The 18,000-nt window shown below is 36.5% G+C and overlaps 1 protein-coding gene across 1 annotated transcript in view; it reads left to right on the top strand.

Moving 5' to 3' along the window:
• Positions 1 to 30: 30 nt before the first annotated feature.
• si:dkey-110c1.10 (unconventional myosin-Vb) overlaps positions 31 to 18,000 on the top strand; it is a 40,414-nt gene continuing 22,444 nt past the window's right edge. Inside the window, exons 1-11 of the mRNA XM_022191262.2 lie at positions 31 to 252; positions 921 to 1,031; positions 1,113 to 1,281; positions 2,719 to 2,863; positions 2,997 to 3,153; positions 3,228 to 3,371; positions 3,483 to 3,564; positions 3,659 to 3,766; positions 3,858 to 3,970; positions 4,051 to 4,319; positions 4,406 to 4,487. Of these exons, the coding sequence (XP_022046954.2) occupies positions 217 to 252; positions 921 to 1,031; positions 1,113 to 1,281; positions 2,719 to 2,863; positions 2,997 to 3,153; positions 3,228 to 3,371; positions 3,483 to 3,564; positions 3,659 to 3,766; positions 3,858 to 3,970; positions 4,051 to 4,319; positions 4,406 to 4,487 (1,416 nt within the window). The 5' untranslated portion in view covers positions 31 to 216. The remainder of the gene's footprint in view (positions 253 to 920; positions 1,032 to 1,112; positions 1,282 to 2,718; positions 2,864 to 2,996; positions 3,154 to 3,227; positions 3,372 to 3,482; positions 3,565 to 3,658; positions 3,767 to 3,857; positions 3,971 to 4,050; positions 4,320 to 4,405; positions 4,488 to 18,000) is intronic.

Below are 18,000 nucleotides of genomic sequence, written 5' to 3'. Positions count from 1 at the left end.
CTGCACATCCAGTCACTGCATCCACCTGCAGATTAACAGTTAACCAGACGGTCTTGGTGTCTTTATGTGAGTCTGGACAAAGTGCAAAAAAAAAAAAAAAAAAAACGTCACCTGGACAGAAAGCGCCTGTGCAGAGAAACCAAGGATACCGGCTGGTCTTACCTGTAGATGCTGCCTCGTTCTGAAGTTTAAAATGATGTCTCCCTACATGCTTTAATGTTAAAGATGGCAACACTGGAATTATACAGCAAGGTAAGACAGATTTTCGGTAGATTTTTGTGTTCCTAATAGGTTCACCTCTTTATAACCAGCTGTTTATGGGTCATTTTTATTAAGAATGTTTTAGCGTTTTAAAACATTTCTAATCATGATCGTAAATGAATGTTTGCCTGCTTTGTGGTTGTCAGGCTGTCTCAGTAAGCACATTTTCATTAAAAAAAAAAGCATTTTAAATTGCCTAAATTATTCTTTCTTTTTGGATTTGCTTTGCCGGAACTTTAAATCCTTATTTCTCAGAACCGTTTGGCAGTGATTTGGACCGACTTATGAAAGTATCTACTGAGTATTTGCAGAACCTGTTAGGATGAAGTCTGTGCATTAAAGATGAATTAGCGAATTCGACTTAGTGCTGGTAAATAATGGCTAATCCATGACAGTTTAGCGAGAGGATGACCGGTGTTAATTTTTAACACAGTTTAAGAGCCTTTTATGCTGATGGGTGACAAAATATCTCGACTGGGTGGGACCAGGAAGTGTGACAGCTCCCTGAACAGTGTTTGACAGGAAATAAAAAAAATGCAATAAAATCTCATTCGTCCTTGACTTCCAGTTTGTTTAGATCATGCAGATTGTGTTCATCTTGCAGTGCGAATGTCCCACTGAACACTTACACACCTGAAGCTGTCTCTTCCTTTGTTTAGGGGGCCAGTGTTTGGGTTCCTGACCCAGATGAGGTCTGGGTTTCAGCTCAGCTCCTCCAGGACTACAAACCTGGAGTGAATCAGCTATTGCTGCAGCTCTCTAATGGAAATGTGAGACATGCAGCATCATTATATTGCCCATAGATTACCACAATACAAGAAAAGACCAATAACTTCCATTTTAATTGCTAGGAGGTACATTACCCAGTGGGCTCTCCCTCTGATCTCCCTCCGTTGGGGAACCCTGACATCCTGGAGGGCGAGAACGACCTGACAGCTCTCAGCTTCCTCCATGAACCTGCTGTGCTGCACAACCTCCGAGTTCGATTTCTGGACTATAACAACATCTACACCTACTGTGGTGAGCGCACAGTGGTAGAAAACAGAAGAAATGTTATGAAAGAGGACAGGGACAGAACCACTCAGCTCCTGTGTGCTTCTGTGTGCACAATCATAACTCGTAAAGTTATGTATTGTACAGTAGGTCAAAGATTGAGACAACTCCCTCACTGCCACACTGCCACACATTCAATCAAAGCGGATTCTTAAATTTCACGCATTTTTATTTTACTTATTTTATATCTGTGTTATGTTGTTTTAAGAGTTGACAAATTTGTGTTAAATTAGTGACTTAGGGGGTTAGAAGCAGAGTGGTCTGACATAAAAATACCCAGACTGAGTTTTTGTATAATTTCTGTAATATTTTATAGATTTTAGTGGCAAACCCACAACCCAAATATAGCATTACAGAGGTGCTTCGAATGTTTGACCATTCTCGAACACAAAACTTTGAACCCATTTTTCTCAAGAACTACAGAAAGTGGGTTAGACCACTCTGCTTCCAAACACTTCAACTGAATTTTTCACCCATAAATGTTGCCATTAAACTTCCCTCACTGACGACTTACATCAAGAATGATTTCTGTGTTACAGGTTTTCAGATGTTTTTATGGTTAGAAGTATAAAATAAGTTATTTATCAGATTATGCAGAAGTCAGGTTCAAAGCTCTTGTTCCATTTTGTTGACAAGGTTTCGCAGAAAAGGCTTTGGTTATAATTTTTTATCTCACTATAGGGCCAAAAATACTGCCACTAACCAGAAAAAAAAAAGCATTTTGCCATGTAGATAAGGAATGCACTTTTTCTATAAACCAGACTGTGAATAATATCAGAATAAACCTCTTTAATAAAACCTTCATTATTTAGAGAAATAAGGATAAAGTTTGGTATTGGAGACAGAACAGGTGAGTAAATGATAGTTTAAATAATAAAGGTCACTATGAAACTTCCCCAGTTAGTTACATTTAGACAGTTGTTTGTTGTATTAAAGAAAATATCAAAATAGTATGTTTAAATCTGCAAATAAGGTTCTGTCTTATTAATTAACTCACATTTACTCAAAATGTGTATTTTGGGCCTTTTCTTTGCACTAGTCTGAAGCTAAACTTGTTATGGGAGCAAAGCAGCTCATAATCTCAGTGCAGAAAAGTTGTTTTTGTTTTTATCAGATTGTGATTATATCCTTGTTTTCATTGTAATTATTAGTTACAGAAGTTCATGCTGATTTTTAATAAACGAGGAGTAAATCGATTTCGAGAAAATTAGGTACTTGTGTCAGGATGCTACTTCTTCTACCTCCATTGTTTTTGCAAAAAATATATATATTTAAATGCATACCCTATACAGAAATCAGTAGCTAAACTTATTTTAAAAAATACTGACTTCAACAATTGGTCTTTGTAAACCAAAGTCCTGTCTATATCCAGGCTGTTATGACTTCCCTCATCTGTCCCTGCAGGAATTGTGTTAGTGGCCATTAATCCTTATGATCAGCTCCCAATATATGGAGAGGAGGTGATCGATGCTTACAGCGGTCAGGACATGACCGACATGGAGCCTCACATCTTCTCTGTGGCTGAGGAAGCTTATCGCACCATGACCAGGTCAGGGGTCAAAGAGTGGAGGTCGGCTGGGCCTCTCAAACTGTACACAAAACATTCATTTAATTTAGTCTTTCTTCACCTGTGTGCTTTCAACCTGCAACAACACTGAAAGTCGTACTACCTGTGCATACAGAGAGGAGAAGAATCAGTCGATCATCATCAGCGGGGAGTCTGGATCTGGGAAAACCGTCTCAGCCAAATTCACCATGCGATACTTTGCTGTAGTCGGAGGAGCAGCTCAGCAGACCAGCGTGGAGGAGAGAGTTCTGGCTTCTAATCCTATCATGGAGGTACTGGATTTTCTCTCATGTGTGCTTTTTAAAGTTAGAAAAAGAAGATAATTCTGTGTTTTTTTTGTCTGCAGTCCATTGGGAATGCTAAAACCACTCGAAATGACAACAGCAGTCGCTTTGGGAAGTATATTGAGATCGGCTTTGGCAGGAAGGGCGACATCATCGGGGCGAACATGAGGACATACCTGCTGGAGAAGTCCAGGGTGGTCTTCCAGGTAAACGTTGGCCTGAGGTGGATTAAATTATTTGCGCATTTGTAGCTATTTCATCACAAATGTGTTTGAAAGTGTTCAGGAATGTTGTCTTTATATTCATGTGCATTTAAGGCATCTGCAGAGAGAAACTACCACATCTTCTATCAGCTGTGCGCCTCCAGAGAGCTGCCTGAAATGAGATCTCTCAGACTGGGTGACTGACAGGCGACTCCTTCAGTCTTTTACCACAAGATCAACATGTTCGCAGTGCATTTTACAATGTGTGTGATGTGTTTTGTCGTCTCCAGATGCACCTGAGTGTTTCCGCTACACTAACCAGGGAGGGGAGATGCAGATACCTGGTACTGATGACGTGTCAGACCTGGAGCGCACTCGCAATGCTTTCACCATTCTGGGTACAGCATTTGAATATATTCATTCACATACACGATATAAATTTGAAAGTACAACCAGATAATTCTTGATTTCTGCATGCTGAATTTGCAGGTGTGCAGTCAGACCAACAGATGGAGCTCTTCAGAATCCTGTCAGCTGTTCTGCACCTGGGAAATGTGGACATTCAAGCCAGTGGAAGGAGTTCAGACAGAAGTTTTATTGATGTAATGGATGTTCTTCTTTAGTTTCTCTCAACTCCAATCCCTTTGTGAGTGAATAATATTGTTTTTATGTTCTTCCTCAGGCCAATGACCGGTCCCTGGCTATTTTCTCCAAGCTCTTAGGAGTTGAAGGATCTCAGATGGCTCACTGGATTTGCCATCGCAGATTGGCTGTAGGAGGAGAGATGCTGGTCAAACCAATGACCGGTCAGCAGGCTGTGGAGGCTAGAGACGCACTCGCTAAACACATTTACGGTCAGCTGTTTACTTGGACTGTGCAGAGACTGAACTCAGCTCTGAGCACCCAGAGGAGACGAGCCAAGTCCTTTATAGGGGTGTTGGACATCTATGGGTGAGTGGAAGAGCCATCTGCAGTGTGTGGTTTAGTAACTTTAGTGTGTCTTTAGAACAGATTCATGTGTCTCTCATTTTGAACAGGTTTGAGACCTTTGAGCGCAACAGTTTTGAGCAGTTCTGTATAAATTACGCGAATGAGAAGCTACAGCAGCAGTTCAATAGGGTGAGTCATGTGATAGAGATTTCTGTGTTTCTTTCTTTATCAGTTGTTGTACCTGCATATTTAACTGTATGTAAGTGGGTTTTAATGAATGCAATTCCAGACAATTTTTGGAACAACTGTCAATCTGTTTATTATTATTATTATTATTATTATTATTATTATTATTATTATTATTATTATTATTATTATTATTATTATTATTATTATTATTATTATGGGCTGCACAGTGGGGTAGTGGTTAGCACTTTCACCTTGCAGCAAGAAGATCCCGGTTCAAATCCTGGTCTGGATCTGGGCCTGGGATCTTTCTGCATGGCGTTTGCATGTTCTCCCTGTGCATGCGTGGGCTTTCTCCGGGTAAAGCTGGGATAGGCTCCAGCACCCCCCGTGACCCTAGTGAGGATAAAGCGGTGTACAGAGAATGGATGGATGGAGTTATGTGACGATCGGGTACAATTGTCTGTGAATCTGTCTGTGTGAAACACTACTCAAAAACGGGCTAACGGATTTGGATGAAATTTTCAGGGGAAGTCAGAAATGACAAAAGGACCACTCATTAAATTTTCACAGTGATGCAGCTTATAGTCTGGATCCACGGATTTGCTAAGGACTTCCCATTGCCAGATATAGCTGCCGGCGGTGTCGCTGTAACCATGACAACAAATAAACACTGTGTCAGTTACCTGCTGACGATCACAAGATTGCGATCCTACTACAAATTGACTGTGATTTATTAGTTGGAAATGATAGAAGGAACACAGGAACACTGTGGGGTGTTTCTGAGTACTGCTACATATTTAGATCATGCATTGTAGCAAACCCCAACCAGACAATGGTGAAGCTCATTATGTTTCACAAAGTCTTTGTTTACGTTCACTCATCAGCCTTATTTAGAACACAAATTCATCTTTCTGTCCTTCACTCCTTTCTTCAGGAAACACCGGAAGAGCTTGTCCTCATTCCAGCTGCTTCTAAGTTTAGACACATCCATTGCTATACAGCAACAGCATGGAACTATTTTCTTTCAAATTTATGTGAATTTTGGGATTTCGTCAGCATCTTCGTAATGTCGTCGAAAATATGACCAAAAATGTCAAAGTTCAGTATGTCGTCCAAAATGTCACTCAAACATCGTAGTTTAGTATGTCGTCCAACATGTGACTAAAATGTCGTAGGTTAGTATGTAATCCAAAATATGACGAAAACGTCATGGCTTAGTATGTCGTCAAAAAGCATAAAAACATCATAGTTTCAGGATGTCTTTCGAAAATTGACCAAAAACGTAATTTTTCGTCTGAAACTGGACAAAAACATCATAATTTAGTATGTCGTTCAAAAATGGACAAGAAACGTAATTTTTCATCTGAAAATGGACAAAAACATCATAGTTTATTATGTCGTCCGAAAATGGACAAAAAATGTCATAGTTTAGTATGTCGTCCAAAATATGATCAAAAACATCATAGTATAGTGTGTCATCCGAAAATGGACAAAAAAACGTCATAGTTTAGTATGTCATCCGAAAATGGACAAAAAAAACATCATAGTTTAGTATGTCGACTAAAAATGGATAAGAAACATCATTGTTTAATATGCCGTCCAAAAATGGACAAAAAATGTCATGGTTTAGTATGTCATCCGAAAATGGACAAAAAAATGTCATAGTTTAGTATGTCGTTGGAAAATGGACAAAAAATGTCATAGTTTAGTATGTGGTCGGAAAATGGACAAAATGCGTCATAGTTTAGTATGTCATTGGAAAATAGGCAAAAAAGGTCATAGTTTAGTATGTCGTCCGAAAATGGACAAAAACGTCATAGTTTAGAATGTCGTCTGAAAATGGACAAAAATGTCATAGTTTAGTATGTCATCCGAAAATGGACAAAAAACGTCATAGTTTAGTATGTCGTTGGAAAATGGACAAAAACGTCATAGTTTAGTATGTCGTTGGAAAATGGACAAAAAATGTGATAGTTTAGTATGTGGTCGGAAAATGGACAAAAAAACGTCATAGTTTAGTATGTTGACTAAAAATGGATAAGAAACATCATTGTTTAATATGCCGTCCGAAAATGGACAAAAAATGTCATGGTTTAGTATGTCGTCCGAAAATGGAAAAAAGTCATAGTTTAGTATGTCGTCTGAAAATGGACAAAAAACGTCATAGTTTAGTATGTCGTCCGAAAATGGACAAAATGCGTGATAGTTTAGTATGTTGTCCTAAAATGGACAAAAAACGTCATAGTTTAGTATGTCATTGGAAAATGGGCAAAAAAGGTCATAGTTTAGTATGTCATCCGAAAATGGGCAAAAAAGGTCATAGTTTAGTATGTCGTCCGAAAATGGACAAAAAACGTCATAGTTTAGTATGTCGTCGGAAAATGGACAAAAAACATCATAGTTTAGTATGTTGACTAAAAATGGATAAGAAACATCATTGTTTAATATGCCGTCCGACAATGGACGAAAAATGTCATCGTTTAGTATGTCGTCCGAAAATGGAAAAAAAATCATAGTTTAGTATGTCGTCTGAAAATGGACAAAAAACGTCATAGTTTAGTATGTCGTCCGAAAATGGACAAAATGCGTGATAGTTTAGTATGTTGTCCTAAAATGGACAAAAAATGTCATAGTTTAGTATGTCATTGGAAAATGGGCAAAAAAGGTCATAATTTAGTATGTCGTCTGAAAATGGACAAAAATGTCATAGTTTAGTATGTCATCCGAAAATGGATGATTTTTTATTTCAATGAATACTTTTCACTTTATTAGATAGTCACAGTGAAGGCAAACAGAATACAAGGGAGAAGGAGACACGAGGCAGAGGGCCGTGAGCAGGAATCAAACCCTGGCCACTGCGTCGGAGACCAGCCCCTGTACATGGATCACGCACTTAACCCAATGAGCTATATGGTCATTGTTGAGTATGTCGTCCGAAAATGGACAAAAAATGTCATAGTTTAGTATGTCATCTGAAAATGGACAAAAAACGTCATAGTTTAGTATGTCGATGGAAAATGGACAAAAAACGTCATAGTTTAGTATGTTCACTAAAAATGGATAAGAAACATCATTGTTTAAAATGCCGTCCGACAATGGACAAAAATGTCATAGTTTAGTATGTCGTCCGAAAATGGAAAAAAAGTCATAGTTTAGTATGCCGTCTGAAAATGGACAAAAAACGTCACAGTTTAGTATGTCGTCCGAAAATGGACAAAATGCGTGATAGTTTAGTATGTTGTCCTAAAATGGACAAAAAACGTCATAGTTTAGTATGTCATTGGAAAATGGGCAAAAAAGGTCATAGTTTAGTATGTCATCCGAAAATGGGCAAAAAAGGTCATAGTTTAGTATGTCGTCCGAAAATGGACAAAAAACGTCATAGTTTAGTATGTGGTTGGAAAATGGACAAAAAACGTCATAGTTTAGTATGTGGTCGGAAAATGGACAACAAAACATCATAGTTTAGTATGTTGACTAAAAATGGATAAGAAACATCATTGTTTAATATGCCGTCCGACAATGGACGAAAAATGTCATAGTTTAGTATGTCATCCAAAAATGGGCAAAAAAGGTCATAGTTTAGTATGTCGTCCGAAAATGGACAAAAAACGTCATAGTTTAGTATGTCGTCGGAAAATGGACAAAAAACGTCACAGTTTAGTATGTGGTCGGAAAATGGACAACAAAACATCATAGTTTAGTATGTTGACTAAAAATGGATAAGAAACATCATTGTTTAATATGCCGTCCGACAATGGACGAAAAATGTCATCGTTTAGTATGTCGTCCGAAAATGGAAAAAAAGTCATAGTTTAGTATGTCATCTGAAAATGGACAAAAAACGTCATAGTTTAGTATGTCGTCCGAAAATGGACAAAATGCGTGATAGTTCAGTATGTTGTCCTAAAATGGACAAAAAACGTCACAGTTTAGTATGTCATTGGAAAATGGGCAACAAAGGTCATAATTTAGTATGTCGTCTGAAAATGGACAAAAATGTCATAGTTTAGTATGTCATCCAAAAATGGATGATTTTTTATTTCAATGAATACTTTTCACTTTATTAGATAGTCACGGTGAAGGCAAACAGAATATAAGGGAGAAGGAGACACTAGGCAGAGGGCCGTGAGCAGGAATCAAACCCTGGCCACTGCGTCGGAGACCAGCCCCTGTACATGGATCATGCACTTAACCCAATGAGCTATATGGTCATTGTTGAGTATGTCGTCCGAAAATGGACAAAAAATGTCATAGTTTAGTATGTCATCTGAAAATGGACAAAAACGTCATAGTTTAGTATGTCGTTGGAAAATGGACAAAAAACGTCATAGTTTAGTATGTTCACTAAAAATGGATAAGAAACATCATTGTTTAAAATGCCGTCCGACAATGGACAAAAAATGTCATAGTTTAGTATGTCGTCCGAAAATGGAAAAAAAGTCATAGTTTAGTATGTCGTCTGAAAATGGACAAAAAACGTCATAGCTTAGTATGTGGTCGGAAAATGGACAAAAAACCATCATAGTTTAGTATGTTGACCAAAAATGGATAAGAAACATCATTGTTTAATATGCCGTCCGAAAATGGACAAAAAACGTCATAGTTTAGTATTTCATTGGAAAATGGGCAAAAAAGGTCATAGTTTAGTATGTCATCTAAAAATGGACAAAAAACGTCATAGTTTAGCATGGCGTCCGAAAATGGACAAGAAACGTCATTGTTTAGTATGCCGTCCGAAAATGGACAAGAAATGTCATAGTTTAGTATGTCGTCCGAAAATGGACAAAAAACGTCATAGTTTAGTATGTCGTCTGAAAATGGACAAAAACGTCATAGTTTAGTATGTCGCCCGAAAATGGACAAAAAAAATCATAGTTTAGTATGTGGTCGGAAAATGGACAAAAAACATCATAGTTTAGTATGTCGACCAAAAATGGATAAGAAACGTCATTGTTTAATTTGCCGTCCGAAAATGGACAAAAAATGTCATGGTTTAGTATGTCGTCCGAAAATGGACAAAAAACGTCATAGTTTAGTATGTCGTCCGAAAATGGACAAAAAACATCATAGTTTCGTATGTGGTCGGAAAATGGACAAAAAAACATCATAGTTTAGTATGTTGACCAAAAATGGACAAGAAACATCATTGTTTAATATGCCGTCCGAAAATGGACAAAAAATGTCATGGTTGAGTATGTCGTCCGAAAATGGATAAAAACGTCATAGTTTAATATGTCGTCCGAAAATGGACAAAAAACGTCATAGTTTAGTATGTCATCCAAAAATGGACAAAAAACGTCATAGTTTAGTATGTCTTTGGAAAATGGGCAAAAAAGGTCATAGTTTAGTATGTCGTCCGAAAATGGACAAAAACGTCATAGTTTAGTATGTCGTCCAAAAATGGACAAAAACGTCATAGTTTAGTATGTCTTTGGAAAATGGGCAAAAAAGGTCATAGTTTAGTATGTCGTCCGAAAATGGACAAAAACGTCATAGTTTAGTATGTCGTCCGAAAATGGACAAAATGCGTGATAGTTTAGTATGTTGTCCTAAAATGGACAAAAAACGTCATAGTTTAGTATGTCATTGGAAAATGGGCAAAAAAGGTCATAGTTTAGTATGTCGTCCGAAAACGGACAAAAACGTCATAGTTTAGTATGTTGTCCAAAAATGGACAAAAGACGTCACAGTTTAGTATGTCGTAGAAAAATCGACAAAAAAAATCATAGTTTAGTATGTCATCCGAAAATTGACAAAAAGCGTCATAGTATTTATTGCATGTCATCCATAAACAGACAAAAATGTCATAGTTTAGTATGTCGTCTGAAAATGAACAAAAACATCACAGTTTAGTATGCCGTCCGACAATGGACAAAAAACATAATTTCTTGCTCGAAAATGGACAAAAAACATCATAGTTTAGTATGTTGTCTGAAAATGGACAAAAACCATCATAGTTTAGTATGTCATCTGAAAATGGATGATTTTTTGTTTCAATGAATACTTTTCACTTTATTAGATAGTCACGGTGAAGGCAGACAGAACATAAGGAAGAAGAAGACATGAGGCAGGAAGCCGTGAGCAGGAATCGAACTCTGCCCACTGCGTCAGAGACCAGCCCCTGTACATGGGTCACCCGCTTAACCCGATGAGCTATACGGACACTCCATAGAGCATGTTTTCACGACATGTAAAATGGGCAAAATCGTCATGGTTTAGTATGCCATCCGAAAATGGACAAAACATGTCATTTCTTGCCCGAAAATGGACAAGAACGTCATAATTTCGTATGTCGTCCGAAAATAGACAAAAAACATCATAGTTTAGTATGTCATCCGAAAATGGACAAAATGCGTGATAGTTTAGTATGTCGTCCTAAAATGGAAAAAATGTCATAGTTCAGTATGTCATCTAAAAATGGACAAAAACGTCATAGTTTGGTATGGCATCCAAAATATGATCAAAAACGTCATAGTTTAGTATGTCGTCTGAAAATGAACAAAAACATCACAGTTTAGTATGCCATCCGACAATGGACAAAAAAGATCATTTCTTGCCCGAAAATGGACAAAAAACGTCATAGTTTAGTATGTTGTCTGAAAATGGACAAAAAACGTCATAGTTTAGTATGTCATACGAAAATGGACAACAAATGTCATAGTTTAGTATGTAATCTGAAAATGGACAAAAAACATGATTGTTTAGTATGTCATCCGAAAAAGAATGATTTTTTTATTTCAGTGAATACTTTTCACTTTATTAGATAGTCATGGTGAAGGCAGACAGAACACAAGGAAGAAGAGGAGTGGGGAGAAGACATGAGGCAGAAAGCCGTGAGAAGGAATCGAACCCTGGCCACTGCGTCAGAGACCAGCCACTGTATATGGGTCACCTGCTTAACCCGATGAGCTACACAGACACTCCACAGAGCATGTTTTCACGACATGTAAAATAGACAAAAACGTCATAGTTTTTTACGGCCTACTTTACATTATTTCATCATATGGCATGTTATTATGACATGTTGAAAAAATGGCATTTTTTTTACATAGTATAGTATGGCGTTTTTTTTTTTTAGAGAAAGTTCAGGTTGATTTTTTATTTCAATGAATACTTTTCGCTTTATTTTTGCCTTCATTAGATAGTCACAGTGAAGGTAGACAGAAAACAGGGGCGAAGAAGACATTAGGCAGAGGGCCGTGAACAGGAATCGAACCCTGCCCACTGCGTCGGAGACCAGCCCCTGTATGTGGGTCACCCACTTAACCTGTTGAGCTATACGGACACTCCATAGAGCGTGTTTTCACGACATGCAAAATGGACAAAAACGTCATAGTTTAGTATGCCACCCGAAAATTGACAAAATATGTCATTTCTTGCCCGAAAATGGAGAAGAACGTCATAGCTTAGTATGTCGTTCGAAAATGGACAAAAAACGTCATAATTTAGTATGTCATCTAAAAATGGACAAAAAACATCATAGTTTAGCATGGCATCCTAAAATGGACAAAAAACATCATTGTTTAGTATGTCATCCGAAAATGGATGATTTTTATTTCAATGAATACTTCTCACTTTATTAGATAGTCACAGTGAAGGCAAACAGAACACAAGGGAGAAGAAGACATTAGGCAGAGGGCCATGAGCAGGAATCGAACCTTGGCCACTGCGTCAGAGACCAGCCCCTGTACATGGGTCACCCACTTAACCCGATGAGCTATACAGTCAATGCTTAGCATGCTGTCCGAAAATGGACATAAAATGTCATAGTTTGGTATGTCCTCAGAAAATGGACAAAAAAACGTCATAGTTTAGTATGTGGTCGGAAAATGGACAAAAAAACATCATAGTTTAGTATGTCGACCAAAAATGGATTAGAAACATCATTGTTTAATTTGCTGTCCGAAAATGGACAAAAAATGTCATGGTTTAGTATGTCGTCCGAAAATGGACAAAAAATGTCATAGTTTAGTATGTCGTCCGAAAATGGACAAAAAAGTCATAGCTTAGTATGTGGTCGGAAAATGGACAAAAAACCATCATAGTTTAGTATGTTGACTAAAAATGGATAAGAAACATCATTGTTTAATATGCCGTCCGAAAATGGACAAAAAACGTCATAGTTTAGTATGTTGCCCGAAAATGGACAAAAAAACATCATTGTTTAATTTGCTGTCCGAAAATGGACAAAAAATGTCATGGTTTAGTATGTCGTCCGAAAATGGACAAAAATGTCATTGTTTAGTATGCCGTCCGAAAATGGACCAGAAATGTCATAGTTTAGTATGTCATCCGAAAATGGACAAAAAAACATCATAGTTTAGTATGTCGCCCGAAAATGGACAAAAAACGTCATAGTTTAGTATGCCGTCCGAAAATGGATAAGAAACATCATTGTTTAATTTGCTGTCCGAAAATGGACAAAAAATGTCATGGTTTAGTATGTCGTCCAAAAATGGCCAAAAAACGTCATAGTTTAGTATGTCGTCCGACAATGGACAAAACAACGTCATAGTTTAGTATGTTGACCAAAAATGGATAAGAAACATCATTGTTTAATATGCCGTCCGAAAATGGACAAAAACGTCATAATTTAGTATGTCATCCTAAAATGGACAAAAAACCTCATAGTTCATTATGTCCTCAGAAAATGGACAAAAAACGTCATAGTTTAGTAGGTCATCCAAAAATGTACAAAAACGTCATAGTTAAGTATGTCCTCCGAAAATGGGCAAGAAACGTCATAGTTTAGTATGTGGTTGGAAAATGGACAAAAAACGTCATAGTTTAGTAGGTCATCCAAAAATGTACAAAAACGTCATAGTTAAGTATGTCATTAGAAAATGGACAAAAATGTCATAGTTTAGTATGTCATCCGAAAATGGACAGAAAACATCACATAAACTACAAACATCACATACTAAAGTATGTGGTTGGAAAATGGACAAAAAACGTCATAGTTTAGTATGTCATCCGAAAATGGACAAAAAAAACGTCATAGTTTAGTATGTCGCCCGAAAATGGACAAAAAAACATCATAGTTTAGTATGTCGACCAAAAATGGATAAGAAACATCATTGTTTAATTTGCTGTCCGAAAATGGGCAAAAAATGTCATGGTTTAATATGCCGTCCGAAAATGGACAAAAACGCCATAATTTAGTATGTCATCCTAAAATGGACAAAAAACCTCATAGTTCATTATGTCCTCAGAAAATGGACAAAAAACGTCATAGTTTAGTAGGTCATCCAAAAATGTACAAAAACGTCATAGTTAAGTATGTCGTCCGAAAATGGGCAAGAAACGTCATAGTTTAGTATGTGGTTGGAAAATGGACAAAAAACGTCATAGTTTAGTAGGTCATCCAAAAATGTACAAAAACGTCATAGTTAAGTATGTCATTAGAAAATGGACAAAAATGTCATAGTTTAGTATGTCATCCGAAAATGGACAGAAAACATCACATAAACTACAAACATCACATACTAAAGTATGTGGTTGGAAAATGGACAAAAAACGTCATAGTTTAGTATGTCGACCAAAAATGGATAAGAAACATCATCGTTTAATATGCCGTCCGAAAATGGACAAAAAACATCATAGTTTAGTCTGTGGTCGGAAAATGGACAAAAAACCATCATAGTTTAGTATGTTGACCAAAAATGGATAAGAAACATCATTGTTTAATATGCCGTCCGAAAATGGACAAAAACCATCATAGTTTAGTATGTTGACCAAAAATGGATAAGAAACATCATTGTTTAATATGCCGTCCGAAAATGGACAAAAAACGTCATAGTTTAGTATGTCATCCGAAAATGGACAAAAAAACGTCATAGTTTAGTATGTCGCACGAAAATGGACAAAAAACGTCATAGTTTAGTATGTCGTCCGAAAATGGACAAAAATCATCATAGTTTAGTCTGTGGTCGGAAAATGGACAAAAAACCATCATAGTTTAGTATGTTGACCAAAAATGGATAAGAAACATCATTGTTTAATATGCTGTCCGAAAATGGACAAAAAACGTCATAGTTTAGTATGTTGTCCAAAATGGACAAAAAACGTCATAGTTTAGTATGTCGTCCGAAAATGGACAAAAATCATCATAGTTTAGTCTGTGGTCGGAAAATGGACAAAAAACCATCATAGTTTAGTATGTTGACCAAAAATGGATAAGAAACATCATTGTTTAATATGCCGTCCGAAAATGGACAAAAAACGTCATAGTTTAGTATGTTGTCCAAAAATGGACAAAAAACGTCATAGTTTAGTATGTCGTCCAAAAATGGACAAAAAACGTCATAGTTTAGTATGTCATTGGAAAATGGGCAAAAAAGGTCGTAGTTTTGTATGTTGTCCGAAAATAGACAAAAACGTCATAGTTTAGTCTGCCGTACGAAAATGGACAAGAAATGTCATAGTTTAGTATGCCGTCCGAAAATGGACAAAAAAACGTCATAGTTTAGTATGTCGCACGAAAATGGACAAAAAACGTCATAGTTTAGTATGTCGTCGGAAAATGGACAAAAATCGTCATAGTTTCGTATGTGGTCGGAAAATGGACAAAAAACCATCATAGTTTAGTATGTTGACCAAAAATGGATAAGAAACATCATTGTTTAATATGCCGTCCGAAAATGGACAAAAAACGTCATAGTTTAGTATGTCATCCAAAAATGGACAAAAAACGTCATAGTTTAGTATGTTGACCAAAAATGGATAAGAAACATCATTGTTTAATATGCCGTCCTAAAATTGACAAAAACGTCATAGTTTAGTATGTCGTCCAAAAATGGACAAAATGCGTCATAGTTTAGTCTGTACTAAAGTATGTCGTCCTAAAATGGACAAAAAAGTCATAGTTTAGTATGTCATTGGAAAATAGGCAAAAAAGGTCATAGTTTCGTATGTCGTCCGAAAATAGACAAAAACGTCATAGTTTAGTATGCCGTACGAAAATGGACAAGAAATGTCATAGTTTAGTATGTCATCCGAAAATGGACAAAAAAACGTCATAGTTTAGTATGTCGTCTGAAAATGGACAAAAACGTCATAGTTTAGTATGTTGCCCGAAAATGGACAAAAACGGTCATAGTTTAGTGTGCCGTCGGAAAATGGACATAAAACGTCATAGTTTAGTATGTGGTCGGAAAATGGACAAAAAAACATCATAGTTTAGTATGTTGACTTAAAATAGATAAGAAACATCATTGTTTAATATGCCGTCCGAAAATGGACAAAAAACGTCATAGTTTAGTATGTCGTCCGAAAATGGACAAAAAACGTCATAGTTCAGTATGTCGTCCGAAAATCGACAAAATGCGTGATAGTTTAGTATGTCCTCCTAAAATGGAAAAAACGTCATAGTTTAGTATGTCATTGGAAAATGGGCAGAAAAGGTCATAGTTTAGTATGTCATCTAAAAATGGACAAAAAACTTCATTGTTTAGTATGTCATCCGAAAATGGATAAAAACGTCATAGTTTAGTATGTTGTCCGAAAATGGACAAAAAACGTCATAGTTTAGTATGTCATCCAAAAATGGACAAAAACGTCATAGTTTAGTATGTCATCCTAAAATTGACAAAAAACGTCATAGTTTAGTATGTCATTGGAAAATGGGCAAAAAAGGTCATAGTTTAGTATGTCGTCCGAAAATAGACAAAAACGTCATAGTTTAGTATGTCGTCCGAAAATGGACAAAAATGTCATTGTTTAGTATGCCGTCCGAAAATGGACCAGAAATGTCATAGTTTAGTATGTCATCCGAAAATGGACAAAAAAACGTCATAGTTTAGTATGTCGCCCGAAAATGGACAAAAAACGTCATAGTTTAGTATGTCGTCGGAAAATGGACAAAAAACATCATAGTTTAGTATGTTGACTAAAAATGGATAAGAAACATCATTGTTTAATATGCCGTCCGACAATGGACGAAAAATGTCATCGTTTAGTATGTCGTCCGAAAATGGAAAAAAATCATAGTTTAGTATGTCGTCTGAAAATGGACAAAAAACGTCATAGTTTAGTATGTCGTCCGAAAATGGACAAAATGCGTGATAGTTTAGTATGTTGTCCTAAAATGGACAAAAAATGTCATAGTTTAGTATGTCATTGGAAAATGGGCAAAAAAGGTCATAATTTAGTATGTCGTCTGAAAATGGACAAAAATGTCATAGTTTAGTATGTCATCCGAAAATGGATGATTTTTTATTTCAATGAATACTTTTCACTTTATTAGATAGTCACAGTGAAGGCAAACAGAATACAAGGGAGAAGGAGACACGAGGCAGAGGGCCGTGAGCAGGAATCAAACCCTGGCCACTGCGTCGGAGACCAGCCCCTGTACATGGATCACGCACTTAACCCAATGAGCTATATGGTCATTGTTGAGTATGTCGTCCGAAAATGGACAAAAAATGTCATAGTTTAGTATGTCATCTGAAAATGGACAAAAAACGTCATAGTTTAGTATGTCGATGGAAAATGGACAAAAAACGTCATAGTTTAGTATGTTCACTAAAAATGGATAAGAAACATCATTGTTTAAAATGCCGTCCGACAATGGACAAAAAATGTCATAGTTTAGTATGTCGTCCGAAAATGGAAAAAAAGTCATAGTTTAGTATGTCGTCTGAAAATGGACAAAAAACGTCACAGTTTAGTATGTCGTCCGAAAATGGACAAAATGCGTGATAGTTTAGTATGTTGTCCTAAAATGGACAAAAAACGTCATAGTTTAGTATGTCATTGGAAAATGGGCAAAAAAGGTCATAGTTTAGTATGTCATCCGAAAATGGGCAAAAAAGGTCATAGTTTAGTATGTCGTCCGAAAATGGACAAAAAACGTCATAGTTTAGTATGTGGTTGGAAAATGGACAAAAAACGTCATAGTTTAGTATGTGGTCGGAAAATGGACAACAAAACATCATAGTTTAGTATGTTGACTAAAAATGGATAAGAAACATCATTGTTTAATATGCCGTCCGACAATGGACGAAAAATGTCATAGTTTAGTATGTCATCCAAAAATGGGCAAAAAAGGTCATAGTTTAGTATGTCGTCCGAAAATGGACAAAAAACGTCATAGTTTAGTATGTCGTCGGAAAATGGACAAAAAACGTCACAGTTTAGTATGTGGTCGGAAAATGGACAACAAAACATCATAGTTTAGTATGTTGACTAAAAATGGATAAGAAACATCATTGTTTAATATGCCGTCCGACAATGGACGAAAAATGTCATCGTTTAGTATGTCGTCCGAAAATGGAAAAAAAGTCATAGTTTAGTATGTCATCTGAAAATGGACAAAAAACGTCATAGTTTAGTATGTCGTCCGAAAATGGACAAAATGCGTGATAGTTCAGTATGTTGTCCTAAAATGGACAAAAAACGTCACAGTTTAGTATGTCATTGGAAAATGGGCAACAAAGGTCATAATTTAGTATGTCGTCTGAAAATGGACAAAAATGTCATAGTTTAGTATGTCATCCAAAAATGGATGATT

This window comes from Acanthochromis polyacanthus, chromosome 4 (genome assembly GCF_021347895.1).
Source record: "Acanthochromis polyacanthus isolate Apoly-LR-REF ecotype Palm Island chromosome 4, KAUST_Apoly_ChrSc, whole genome shotgun sequence".
Taxonomy (NCBI): domain Eukaryota; kingdom Metazoa; phylum Chordata; class Actinopteri; family Pomacentridae; genus Acanthochromis; species Acanthochromis polyacanthus.
Note: the sequence above shows the minus strand (reverse complement) of the source record. Positions and strands in the feature narration are given on the sequence as shown.